Source organism: Oryza glaberrima, chromosome 1 (genome assembly GCF_000147395.1).
Source record: "Oryza glaberrima chromosome 1, OglaRS2, whole genome shotgun sequence".
NCBI lineage: Eukaryota > Viridiplantae > Streptophyta > Magnoliopsida > Poales > Poaceae > Oryza > Oryza glaberrima.
In genome coordinates this window covers 11,574,240-11,588,309 of record NC_068326.1, presented here as the reverse complement: position 1 = coordinate 11,588,309, position 14,070 = coordinate 11,574,240, and the positions used below count along the sequence as shown (strand labels likewise).

The 14,070-nt window shown below is 46.9% G+C and overlaps 1 protein-coding gene across 5 annotated transcripts; it reads left to right on the top strand.

The window, feature by feature from the left end:
* Nucleotides 1-1,435: 1,435 nt before the first annotated feature.
* On the top strand, nt 1,436-12,571 carry LOC127775168 (probable F-box protein At4g22060). Of its 5 annotated transcripts, XR_008017895.1 has the most exons (5): nt 1,436-1,697; nt 1,786-1,887; nt 2,026-2,051; nt 2,125-2,193; nt 11,754-12,570. XR_008017895.1 is itself a non-coding variant. In XM_052301490.1 (2 exons), the coding sequence occupies exons 1-2, from the start codon at nt 10,254-10,256 to the stop codon at nt 11,780-11,782; spliced, it is 1,305 nt and encodes a 434-aa protein (XP_052157450.1). In that variant the 5' UTR covers nt 2,200-10,253; the 3' UTR covers nt 11,783-12,564. The 5 variants fall into 5 exon arrangements, 1 of the variants encoding a protein (XP_052157450.1); XR_008017887.1 differs by having other exon boundaries at nt 1,436-1,887; nt 11,754-12,571; XR_008017884.1 differs by lacking the exon at nt 2,026-2,051 and having other exon boundaries at nt 11,754-12,557.
* The last annotated feature ends 1,499 nt before the right edge of the window (nt 12,572-14,070 follow it).

The following is a 14,070-nucleotide window of genomic DNA, read 5'->3' as shown; positions in this document are numbered from 1 at the left end:
TCTGCGCGCTTGTCATCGTTGTCCTCCAAGCCATTGAGTTGAAGGAGGCAGATGAGAGGAGCTCGTACACTGTCCATGGTGGTGAAGAAAGGTGGAAGGAGCTAGGGGCAATTTTGTGTGCAGTAGCATTCTTGCATGTATAGTTTGGTTGAGAGTGGCATTTTAACGAAATCCACATGCAGAATGGTATTTTGGTGAAACTCGCTTTTGAGGATGGCATAATCACAATTTTTCTCAAAAAAAAAACAAACAAAAAAATACACCTCCTCCGCATACTAGCAGCTCGTCACACAAACCAACAAAAAGACTATCACCAAACTAGTCGCCGCTAAGTGTGACTGATCATTCTCATGTACTTGGGGTTACAAACGCTCCGCCAAACACAAAAACCACGAAGAAGGTTAAGAATGGGTTTCTGGTCATGCTCACGTAGAAGGGCTGAGGAGGGAGGGGTGAGAGAGAAAATGATCCACTCGTCCCTCGTGTCAACCTAATGATGATCACAGAGAAAACTGTTGAGGAACAAATTCAGAGGAGATGGCAAACTCTGGGAGCGAAGACTTCCTAGACAACGCTTCCAAGGAGGTTGTGACGCCTCGAGAAAAGGAAGGCCTCACCGCCGTCATCTTACCCACAGTGTTTCCATCGCCATGCTCGAATGTGAGGTCTCCGTGTTTGCTGCCCATAGCAACACAACATGACATAGACCAATATGTATGTACAAGGTGGATAACAGGGGTACGTGTGCACAAATAGGCTGGCATGGTTGCGAGCGTCGTATAAATGGACCGACACGGTCCGACATAGGCAATGCGACACATGGCATAAAATCATGACTGGAACGATAGTTGGCGGCATAGCATGGCAAGATAATGCGCAAGTTCGGTGGGTGACGCCATGACCGAGCTCGTGACAGATTTTGCCTTTTGGTGACTAGTGACCATCTTTCCTTCGCAGCTAGGCCATAGACTTTGTAAAGAGGTTCATTTTTAAAAGTAAGATTTTAAAGGCTTTTATAATTTAAATTTTTGAAGATTCGGTAGAACAAGAATCTCTCATAATTTAAATCTGTGAAAATGTTCAATAAATAAACAACAAGAATCCTCCCCCGTAAAATCTGAAAAACCCGTGGCGGTTAACTCAAATTTGGAGATTGAGATTCGGAGGCAGGGATATGAAAAGTTTTGGAAGCAGTGAAACAATCTGGCGGGCTCAGACTGAGATTTGGAGGCAAGATAATCTCATCTGACCTAAGCCAATCCCTTCGTTCTATAAAGTTAAGACCCAAAGCTGAAATCTCAGCGTTCCACGTCATCACTAATTCTCAACTGTTCGATCGGTGGATGAGATCGCATATGAACCGTTGGATGAGAAGGTCCCAGGATGAAGCCCAGCCCATCACGGCCCATGTCCCCTCTCTCCAGGGTTTCTTCACCCTCCACCACATCACAACATCCGCCGCCACCACAAGCACTCTCTTCTCCTCCCCCATCCCCGCACGCCAGCCGCCGTGCTTGGCGGACGCGGACGAGCGCGGCGACAACGGCAGCGGACGCGGACGTGGACGAGGGAGGCGGCAGTGGTCGAGGGCGCGGTGGACGCGGACGAGGTCGGCGGCGGTGACGGACGAGGGCGGTGGCAGCGGTTGAGGACGACGGCGGACGCGGACACGGACGAAGGCAGCAGCGTCGGTCACGGTGAACACAGACGAGGGCGGCAAGCCGGCAACGGCGGCGATCGTGGCATATGATGTGATAATATGTTTTGTGATTTATTGGTTTGCAGCTCTGATGTACAGATGAGTAGCAGATGACTCGCCGTCTCTCCATCGCATATCAAGAATGCCTATTGCCTGTGATGCCTTCTATGTTTCGGTTCTGAGCAGCAGTAAGCCCATTTTTATCTGTTTTAATGCTATGTGTGTTCCTAATTTTTCTCTTCTATTTCATTAATTAATTAGTTTATCCATTGTGGGTTCTAAATAAAAAATATGTTAATTCCCTCTTGACTGACGCCATGAATCAGTGACCAGCGTTTATCTTGCAAACCCAGTTAAGTTTGCTTATCCTGAACATTTTTCTGATAGTACGTTGGTGAGCTAATCAGTTGGTCCTCTTTGTGTAGGTTGAACAAATAAGGAGGCAAGATTCTAAGGATTCAAACTCATTGCGTTTAGTTAAGCAACACAACAAGGTCAGCACTTAATCTTTTTTGTGTATGTATGGATATATTCCCTTTATTCATTGATTTGCACTACTTTAGCATAGCACTAGGCTGTCTTATATGGAAATGAATTGGTTACATGGTTCAATCTAAATGCACATATATATATATATATATATATACACACACACACACACACACAGTAGACCCACCCGATTCCTTTTGACCAAATGCAATTTCAATTTACTAGGCACTTCCATCAGTTATCTATATGCAAAGATTAATCTTAAAATGCTACGTACTGAAAGTATCTCATGTATTTCAGCAGCAATATCAAACCACATTTGTTTCAACCATCAATACTATATGATTTAAATTGTTATAAACCTCACCATCTTAATTATTTATAGCTTTTTTCAATAGTTGATTAGAGTTGAAAATTATATAACTATTATTTCTTCTAATATCATTGAGAAACTCCCGCAGCAACGCGCGGGGCTTCATCTAGTAGTATAAGATTCTTTTCCCCTTATCTGGACACCACCGCCCTCTCCTCTTCCTTCCTTCCCAAACACCATCCCGGCGCTCCCAACCTGCCGGCTCCTCCGCATCACTGGCTCACCGCCGTCGCTGCTGCCCCTCTCCCCGCTGTCGGTGCTGGCCCTCGAGCTCGCCGCGGGCTCCTCAGCCTCCCCTACTCAGAGCTTGCCTGCACATCAACGCCTCCTCCTGCAGTGTTCGATGGCATCCGTATCTCGAGCTTTAAGTTCCTATCTATATTCTATCCCATGAGCTGCAGTTGTTTAAGAATTGAATGTTTGCAGAGCTTGAGCAATTGTTTTCACCCTTCAAAGATTTCTCATCGGTGACTGGATTCGCTTGCTGGTGGGTTGATCTGCTAGCCGGCGTCAGCCACGCGGCCAGATCTATGCCGGGTGCTCCATGAGTAAATGAGTAAAACCATTTGTTGAACTATAGGGTAGATGTGATGAAGAGGGGCATCGGCATGGATGCATGAAGAACTAGAGCCGGCGTGGACGTCGGTGCCGCAAAGGAGAAGCCTGGAGTCCATGGCAGAGAACGATCTCATCCACCATCTTGTCGCGGGCGCCCTGCAGCTTGGTGTGGACAGGACGGGAGGGGGGAAAGGCGGAGGGGGCGGTAGGAGGCTGGGGTTGAGTCTGAGTGGCTTTCTCCGGTGGTGCACCTCGAGCCGCGTCGGTGCCGGTGCTCGGCGTGTACCTTTCCAGCTAAATCCAGGATCACAGCAACAATGGGCTCAGTTAAATATCGTTTCTTGATACCAAGTTAGACAACCTCGTTCACAAAATCCTTAACGATGGGAGAACCTTCTTCACGTGCCCACTGTCCTGAAACCCGTCCAAACCTAACAATTGATCCAAAACTAAACAATCATCCCAAACGATTGTCCCTAGCTTCCTTAAAAGAAAGAGCAAACAAGCTAACATTACGATAGGGAAGAAGAAATGAGCAGATAGTCATCGTAATTATCGGTCCCTTCATTTAATCTGAATATTATAACAAATTAGTTACCAACTTCATGATTGCTTCGACGCTGATTGCATGCAATTGCAAGACCCAATGCAAATCCTTCTATTGCAAACCGCAAACAAGTTCCAAAGCATTAGATGTAGTGGAGCACCAATGAATCATAGAGTTGGAAAGCATCTCTAAGAGCGAGTACAATAGCAAGCTACAAGTCAGCTATAAGAACACGTGGAGGAGAGAAGAGAAGAGAGAAGGAAAGCAAGCTACATATTTGTAGCCAGCTACAATACGAACTCCAGTACGTTGTGTGTGTATGAGAGGTGGGACCATATATTAATGGTGTAGTATATGCTTATAGGTAACATATGAAGTTGGGACCATATATTAATGGTGTAGTATATGCTTATAAGTAACATATGAATGAGCTATTACGCATCTCTAAGAGAGTACAATAGCAAGCTACAAATCAGCTATAAGAACACGTGGAGGAGAGAAGAGAAGAGAGAGAAGGAAAGCGGGCTACAGATTTGTAGCTAGCTACAGCACGAACTCCAATACGTTGTGTGTATGAGAGGTTGGACCATATATTAATGGTGTAGTATATGCTTATAGGTAACTATTGTATGAATGAGCCATTAGAGCAAGTTTAATAGTATAGCCCACTACTAGCTCCAATTCATCTATAGCTAATCTAATAGCCAATTCGTACAATAGTTGCTTACTATACTATTAATATACGGTCCCACCTGTCATACATATATTGTGTCTTGGAGTCCGTGCTGCAGCTGGCTACATATCTGTAGCTCGCTACTCTTCTCTCTCATCTTTTATCTCATTAAAATATCTTTATAGCTAGCTAATAGTTTGCTATTGTACCTACTCTTAGATTGGCTATAGATGATTTAGAGCTAGTAGTTGGCTATACTATTAAACTTGCTCTAAAAAAGAGATATCGCGAATGAGCCGCCAAATGGCATAACGAACCGATGGTGGCGCGCAGTTCTCCACGCCATCGTCCTTCTCAGCCTCCATCCGTGACGACCCATCTCCACCCTCCGCTTCACTCCCCCTTCCGCCCGCCCTTCTCATATGCCCTATACACCTGTCGGAGGTCCGCCACAACCACAAGCGCCTCCACCGTGGCCTCCCTCTGCGACGCCTCCAACGAAGCAAGATCCTAAACACGTTCATATGAACCCAGGCCCCGACACCACCGTAATCACAAAAGGATGGGGCACTGGCGCCACCGCAGCCTTCGCTCTACCAACTGTTGTTACGTCTGCGGCTTGAACTTAGCAGCGGCGATGCTCGATTCAGTGGATTGGCAGTGCCTCTCCTGGTCAATCTCCTTCCGCTCCATGGCCAACTTTTGCTTCTTCGTTGGCACCTCCACGGCCGAGGCCGGCTTGGCTGCGGCCTCTTCCTGCGAGGAAGGTTGTCGGCGAGAGTGGTGGGCGGCCTCTTCTTTCCGGCCATCGATGCGCCCCACCAATCTCAGCTTAGCTCGAGGTGGCGAAGGCTGTGAGTAGAAGAGTTTATGCTGATGCGAGAAGACAGCGAAGCATGGAGCACAGCCGGCTCCGCCGCCACCGTAGGCCCCGGCAGCGACGCATCCAGAAGGGGAGGGAGAAGAAGGGGGAGGGTCCCCGACAGTGGCTCCGAAGTGGCCGCGCTGCCGCCGCACCGGCCACAATGTCGCCAGAGAAGGAGGCAGCGTTAATGCGGCCGCCATGCCGGGGAAGCGACGGCAACATCACCAGCCACCATCCCCTGTCTTCCCTCCTCCTTCCTTCCTTCGTGGCCGGTGGGCGGGGTGGGGGACAACAAGGGGGGAGGGAGCGCCGGTGCCTGTGCGGCGTGGGGAACAACGACACTCGTGGCCTGCTTCGCCACCGCCGCCGACCCTGTTGCCGACAGGCACAGGGGGAGGGAATGATGGCGCGGAGAAGGAACAAGGAGGGAGGTGGCAATACCCACCGCACACAAAGTTACATGCGGTAAGCATGCAGGGCGGGAGCTGTCAAATATACAAACAACTGCATGCAAAGCAATGTATAGCTAAGAAGAGAACATCCAAATAAAAACAAACAAAAAAACAGAGCACATGCAGCAACTGCCGGGAAACTGGAAAAAAAAGTTCCCCAGTCGAGGAGCTCCCACCTTGGGCAAAAACGGAGAGGAGCAGAACCATGATAGGGTTTGCAGACAGCTGACCGGGCAAAAATGGATTCTGGAGTGACATGGATTCTTGATGGTAATTGTGACAACTGCTTGAAAAGTAATAAAGGAAGTGAAATTTAGATGAATTTTGCCAGTTTTTTTCTCTCAACGTAGCCCAGTTATCGATTCAAACTAGTAGCTTAGTCAATAACCGTGATAAGTACCCGTTGGTTTTGCGAACCCCGGATTCCACTGCTTTGACATCTCCTAGGCGAAGCAATGCGGCACGGCGCGGCGTAGCGATGGAGGTGGGCGGTGGCGACCCTAGCTAGCGTCACAATGCGGTAGAGATGGAGGCAAGCAACGGTGGGGCTTCGTTTCCTCTCCCCTTCCTGTTCCCCTACCTCGTCATTCGGGTCAGCCCAATGCCGTGTTGGTGGTGGACGGTGCAGTGTCCCCAGCTGGCAGGGTGAGATGGCGGAGATGGAAGCGGGTAGCTGCTGGGCAATGGTGCGGAGGGCTTCCTCTCCCTCCTCCCTCCCACTCGCTTCCTCCTATCTCACAGGGCGAGGCGAGGAGTAACTACATTGGAGGTGGACGGCGGCGTTGGCCTTGGCTGGTGGGGGTCATGGTAGAAATGGAGGCAGCTAGTGGCAATGGTGTCGACAATGGAGATGAGAGGCATGGTGGGGCCAGAGCTCGGTGTTGATGGGGGCGTTCTGAGAGGTGGATGGGTTGGCATGGTGGCGCACTAGTGGTGTGTGCAGTAGTGGTGATAGGGCCTAGGTGGCGATGGCGATGTTTGTGGTGGTGTTGGTAGAGGTGGTGGTTGGTTTGCTCAGTGGTGGTGATGGTGGCTAATCAGCTCAGTGACAAACTAGGGGCGAAGCCAAGCGCCATTGGCAGCACCAAGGGTGGTGGTAGAGGTCAGCGACTAAAACGGCATGGCGGCGGTGGCGGCAGCAGCACCAAGAGTGGTGGCAAACATCAGTGACAAAGACGGTGTGGTGGTGGTGGTTCCACGATGAGATAGGCTGTGATGGTAGCTCATTAAAGATTATGGTTTGTGACGATGATTCGTGTTGTGGCGGTGGCTCTCTGGTGAGATAAGATGCAGTAGCTTGGTGGAGATCATGGTTTGCGGCAAGGATGGTGTGGTGGTGGCAATTCTTCGGTGAGAGAAGCTTCGGCGGCTTGACAGAGGTGAGGTTCTACGGCGGTCATGAAGGGGCAGCATGATCGCTTTCGCGCGATGTGGCGACGATTTTCAGAGAGATAAGCTATGGCGGCTTAGCGGAGGCGGTGCTTTGCAACGATGATGGGTGATGGACACATTCACGCCAAGGAGGCATAGATTGTTCGCCAGATATGAAATTGACGCTTGGTGACATGAGACGGTTGGATAGACTAGCTTAGTCCCCTTCCTCCGCTGATGGTAGAGCGAAGGAGTTTTTACGGTTGCTGCAACTTCAACGAGATGGCGTGGTGGCGAAAAGGCGGGTTAGCTTTGCATCCCCCAATGTTTGAAGTGTTGAGGAAAAACTTGAAGCAATCTTCTAGTCTTTTCTTTTTGGTTGATTGTTTTTGTGTGTACCTTGGTTATGAGATGTGCATTGTATACACTCGTGCAATATTTGGCAGTGTATATCTATTTATGGATATAGAGATCAGATTTCTATCCATTATCTTAAAAAAAATGAGACCTCCATATTTATCCTAAGCTTATCCTAGTTTAATTTGAATCTTATCCTAGCTTTTTCACTTAAATTCTTGTATGAAAAACCATTAGTGCCTCACTACGCAATGTCCGGGGTGCACCGCCAATCTGCCATGCTGCTATGTACGATGTCCAGCGGCGTATCATCGTCCTACCGATCACTGCCGCGGTTGCCCGCAGACGACGCCTAGAGTGGATCGACTCGGGGCCGGCGACGCGGGTCGATCTCTCGGGAGGCGGGACGGGGGCCAATGAGCTCGGAGGCGACGTTCTCAACGGCGGATCGAGCGATTACGAAGGCGATAGGGCCATTAGTTTCTCTACTGGAATAAGTTCATTTTTGGTCCCTTAACTTGAAAGCGAGTTCGATTTTCGTTCTCGAACAGAAATACCAGATACAACGGGTCCCTCAACTGATAAAACCGGTGCAACGGGTCTCTCAACGGGTCCCATGGCAGTATAGCAAGGTGGTTTTATCCGACGTGGCACTTTGATTTGACCTGTGTCAACAGCACTTAGTCAGCATGGACTCGCACATCAGCACCTCTTCACCTATTTCTCTCTTTCTTCCCAGTTCCCGTCTCAGCGTGGGGAGAGCAGTGAGAAGCCGGCGGTGGGCAATGATGAGGATGGCGGCCGACTGCTCGTGACGAGGACGAGCCGACGAGAGCTGGGCGGTTTTGACGGAGGGCACCTCAGGCGCCGCCTCGAGAATTGCCCACTGGAGCGTCGGTTTCCTCGCTAGGCTGGTCGCCCTCTGCCAGGGCGCCATGGCCTGCCGTGCCGGAATCTCTGCGCCGCACTGCAGATCTTGATCACCATGCTGCAGTCCGTCACAGCTGAGGCGTCGGTCGTTGAACCAGGACCCACCGAAGCCTGCTCGTCTCACCGGCTCCATCTCTTCTAGTAGTAAAAAACAAACTGAAAAACGACTAAGCGACATGACCGGTTCTGAAACAACCAAGCCGTAATGCATGCTTCAGAACCTCGACAACCACGCCCTCCGCGCGCAGTCGCGCGCTCCGTGTCGGCCTCGCCGAACTGGGAGTAGCAGGGCGCCGCACGAGCTGGTGGGCATCGAGGACTCCACACACGCGCATCGCTCGTGAAGGTGGCGCCACCCAGCGCCGCCGTCACGGTGTACCTTGCGGTGCTGAGCCGACGGCAGCTGCGGAGACGGTGGCTTCATCCGTGGTGTGACGGTGGGCGCCATGGAGGCGTCACCGTTGCCCCCCGCCGGAGCCGGTCGCCCCCGCCGCCGGCCTTCTCCTCTCTGCTCGCCGCTTGGTGTGATGAGAACAGCCGAACGGGAGGAAGAGAGAGATAGGTGAGGATAGAACGGTGAGAATTTTTTTTATTTATACATTTTTTTATTGAAATATTTAAAAAAATAATTTTTTGTTTCGAAAATTTACAAATCTAATCGATTTTTAAAAATCGCCCTCCCAGACGGCGGCAAGGGACCTAAATGCAAAATTTTAATTTGTGTTCAAACCCTTTCCACCGGTTTTAATTGATTAAAAACTAATAATGCTTATTCGATACTCCAAATGATTTTAAATGGAAAAGTGATAAACTACAAAGTTATAGATCTTATCAAGATCTAAAACTTTTATATAAAGTTTATCTCCATCCAATGTCATTTGAAATGTAGATCTGAGACTTTTTAAAATGTGTTTTATATTTTGTAACGAATATTTGGATATCTAAAAGATCTTCTTGAGCTCTATAATTTTGATATAAAGTTTTATTTCATCTGACTTTATATAATATAATTTTAAATAGTAAAATCATAGAGCTAACAAGTTGTGCTGGAAAATTTACATTTAGGTCCCTTGCCGCCCAGAGTCCTTGCCGCCCTCTGGGCGGCAGACGATTAGATTTGTAAATTTTTTTTAAAATTTTTTTTTAAATATTTTAATAAAAAAATGTATAAATAAAAAAAATTCGAAGAGGTGGCCCACTGGTTTTTGGGCCAACTGATGGGCCCGTGGGCCGTGGAAGGAGGCAAAATACTAGGGCAACATTTGGGGCCTGTTCACTTTGATGTCATTTTCAATCTTACCAAATTTTTGTAAAGCTACTAAAATATGGCTACATTTAATTTGCTACCAAATTTTGATAACTATATAAAAAATCCTGTCAAAATTTTGGTAACTATACCAAGATTTTAATAATTACTAAAATTTAGTAATGTTTTTTTTGGCATCAAATAGAACATGCCTTGTTTTATCTTGGTGGGGGTGGATTAGCGTGAGCTAGTAATACGTTCCGCCGCCGGCAACTCCCGTCGTTCGGTCTCAACTTTCCCCACGCCGTCGCCGCCGCCGCCGGCAACTCCCGTCGTCCCGTCTCAAATTCCCCCACGCCACCGCCACCGCCGCCGCTGCGATGATGATGAATCCAGTGGCCGGTGATGCGGCTATTGGCCGGCAGTGAGTGGCAGGGGCCGCCGGGGCTGACCGGCTTGGGATGCAGGAACGGCGCGCATGGCTGCAGGTTCGAGTCAGAATAATTTTCTTATTAGAGTTGGAAATAGAATCTGTGTGTTCTTAGTCCTGTAGTGGTGGGTGTATGTGTATCCCACTTAGGGTCGGAATAGGCCCCGTCCCCTCTATATGATCCGGAGCCTTGCTCCTCAATAATCCTCCCTTAAACAAGGAAGCTGGAGAATTCGGAATTTTTATCAATAAGGAGGGGATCGATGGAGCAGGTTTCTTCTTCTTCTGTTACCGGTGAATTACTGGAGCAGGAAGCTCCACCTTCGACCCCCGGTCTCGATTGGTCCCAGCTTCCCGCGGACCTGCTCATCCGCATCTTGGGCACGCTGGAGATCCCAGATATTTTCAGCTCCGGCGTGGTTTGCCGCTCCTGGCATGCCAGCTATCTAGAGGCTCGCCGCCTCGGTATTTGCTCCAATAACCCCGGGCCGTGCCTTGTTTTCTCCTCTAGCGACCGTGATCCTAGTGTTGCCACCCTGCACAGCCTCACCACACGGAAGGACTACTATGTTACCATGCCGGATCCTCCTTTCCGTACCCGCTATATAGTCGGGTCCTCGCATGGCTGGCTTATTACCGCCGACGAGCGGTCCAATCTGCTCCTTGTCAATCCTGCGACTCAGGCTCAGATCGCCATGCCGCCACCGGAAACAATAGCGAATGTCAAGATACGTTGCAATGGTGAGGGAATGCTAGATGGTTATGATCTTTTTACAATGGATATGTCATCACGAGATTTTGATGATGAGGCAGAGCCCATTGATCTTTCCTGGGAAGAAGGCCGCTTTTACTTCTACATGAGGGTTGTCCTGTCAGCAGATCCATCCAGTGGAAACTGCACTGTAATGATCCTGCATTTGCTACATAATCTCCTTTCCTTTGCAAGGGTGGGTGCCACTCATTGGACCTGGATCAATGTTAATGAGCTATGTTGGAACTATCATGATGTTTTGTACAACGATGATGATAGATTGTTCTATGCAATCCGAGGCAATGGTGATGTTCATGCTATCAATACAAATGGACCCTCTCCAATATTAAGGGTTGTCTTAGACGCCAAGAACTCACTCATCAATTGTGCCAAGTACATTGTTCTGTCAGAATCAGGTGATCTTCTTCAAGTATGGAGGTATTATCACTATGTTAATAATAACAAGGAGAGGAGGACCAGGGAATTGGTTGTTTATAAGGTTGATCTTGTTGAACACAAGCTTGTTGAACTTAAGGATATTGAAGGCCATGCATTGTTTATTGGTTTCAATAGCTCCTTCTTCCTACGAGTAGAAGATTTCCCCATGTTGACTCCAAACAGTGTCTACTGTACAGATGATACAGTTCATTATATTTATCATTCAAGGTTTGGTTTTCGAGAGGTTAGTGCCTTCCATTTGGAAAATAGTAGTTTCACTGATCTGGTACCTATTGGTTCGCGGTTGAATTGGCCACCTCCTGCTTGGTTTAGGCCATCATATTCTGAAGGTAAATAGAACCATTGCTTTGAGTGTTACATATTTCTGTTTATTTACATCTCTATCTATTCATATTCTCTTGTGATAGGTAATATTACTATTTTGCAAGTTATATAGAGTCGTTCTGAACAAAGAACTTTTGATTGAAACAGTGAGCTTTGGCTATACATCACTTAGATCCATCAACATTTGTAGTTTTTTCATGTTTTGTTAGAGCAATCTTTTGTTTTTCAGGTACACTGTGCCATAATTCTGAAGATTGAGCAGTCACAAATTGAGCATATGCTGATCGCTGTACGGATCATGCTACTTCCTCTGTTTCATATTATAAGACTTTCTAGCATTGCCCACATTCATATATATGTTAATAAATCTAGACATATGTATGTACCTAGATTCATTAACATCTATATGAATGTGGACAATGTTAGAAAGTCTTATAACCTGAAATGGAGGTAGTATAAAATAATGTGTAAACAGCGCATGCCAATGGCGCCTGCAGCCTAACTTGTGTTACTGTCATGTTCAGCAATAATCTATTAATCATGCGTTTCATATCTTCGCTCGGTTGTGAGAACTTGTTAGTTGTTACTTTATTATGCAGAAAGCAAAGTCTTGTGCTGTGTCACTTCTTGATGAAAGTTTCTCTGTTTATGCTAAACGGAGCTCGGGGGTTTTTCATGAGATTGAGATTTGAGAGACCGCATCTTTTTTTAGAAAAAAAACGGAAAAAGAAAAGAAGAGCTGTGCGATATTGGGAGATGGTAAATAATGGATGTTGAGCTATAGCCTATAGGTAAAGTTTTTAGACGACCTAGTATTAATTTCTGGTTCTCGGTCTCTACGACAACGCATCCCCGTTCCCCAACTGTACGCCCTCATTGTCATGACCTGAGGCAGAGACTAATTGAGTGTAGGTAAATTTTATAAAACTACACGTATTTGCATACTTGAACCAAATTTTCGTAAAACTATAGATTAAGAAACAGACACTGCAGAGGAAGTAACAGTTTGTTCTACCAAAGCAGTGGCCCAAATATCACAACCCTTGTGCCATTTCAGAACCTGCTGCAAGAAAATTTCAGATAAATTGGTAGTTGAGGCAGGTGTCTGAACCCCAGTCGCCATTGTACTGAAATTTCAAAGACACTTTTCAGCCCAGTTGCACTGCATATCACCCCATTGAGCTAACCAATCCATCACAAGTATAGCATCATGACCCTCCAATGGTAGCAACTTCATGTTATAAGAGGAAGTGAAACCCTGAATCCACCAAGTGAATTTAGGAATGTGATGTTTATAGGTAATGAATTCACCATTAGCCACCTTCACCAAAGTAGGAGGTATCTCCACCAAAGGAAGTCCCAAGAGCTGACCAAAATTATAATCCAGAAAACTGTGAGAGCTGCCTGAGCCAATTAACATGAGATGCACTTTGTTCTAAACCAAAGCCATTAACCTCATAGCCTGGGATGAGAATTACCAGCTATAGCAAAGACTGAAATGTGACAAAGTTCAGCAGCCTCATCTCCTTCCCTTGCTACTACAGCATCTAGTACTTCATCAGACAAAATTTCAATTAGTTGTAGAGCTTTCAGATGACTTCCAGCTAAAGAGCATTTGTGATAAGGGGAATATTTTTCACCACATTTGAAATATAACCCATTAGCCCTTCTGAAATCTTTAAGTTGTTTAGCCTTCCATAAGTTCCCTTTTTCAAACTTAATAGGAGTGTTAGATGCAGCAGAAGAGGAGTTGGACTTATAGACAAAAGTAGGAACTACGGGCGAAGGCCTAGCCCTCGGGCCGACAACAGCAACACCCGCAGGCGTCATATTCCTCTTGGGGCGTTGTTGCGTCTCTTCTACCCAATGGTTTCTTTAGGTGAAAACCACGTCCTGATTCTCTAGGATGGACGGACGGCGGTGCTCTTAGCATCGTTCTCTTCTTTGAGGCATCATTCAGAAGAACCATTTATCTGGGGTGTTGTGTGCTTGTTTTTTTTCAGTAGCAAGATCAAACGTAGACGCGTGGTGTGGTTGTCTTTTTGTTTTTTCCTAACTATGTCTCCCGGGACTATAGATTTGTATTTTTTTTTGCGCTATATCAATAGAATCGTTGTGCGGGTTGTTTCAAAAAAATGTTTTATACAAACCAAAATACCTGCAATCTATTACAGTATATGTCTCTATCGTTTTCAAAGTATAGATCCAATCAGTCAAAAAGATATAGTTAAACCATGATATCAGCATCATTAAATGATAAGAATTTGAACATCTAAAACTTGACAGCTAACGAGCTGATCAAGAGATCCAATGTTCTTCGAGGACAATATGTTCCATATGATGTTCTCTTCACATGGATTGCGCTCCATGTTAATACATAATGCGTTGCACATGGTGCGGCCGCTGGGCGATGCCATGTAGGTTAGTACGCACGCTGGAAATTTTGTGAAAAAGTGTAATTCGATATAGGTCCCTCACGAGCGGTTCCTCTAAGCTGACTTTCAAAAGCCAGATATTACATGCGAAAGAGAGAAAAATCGTGAATT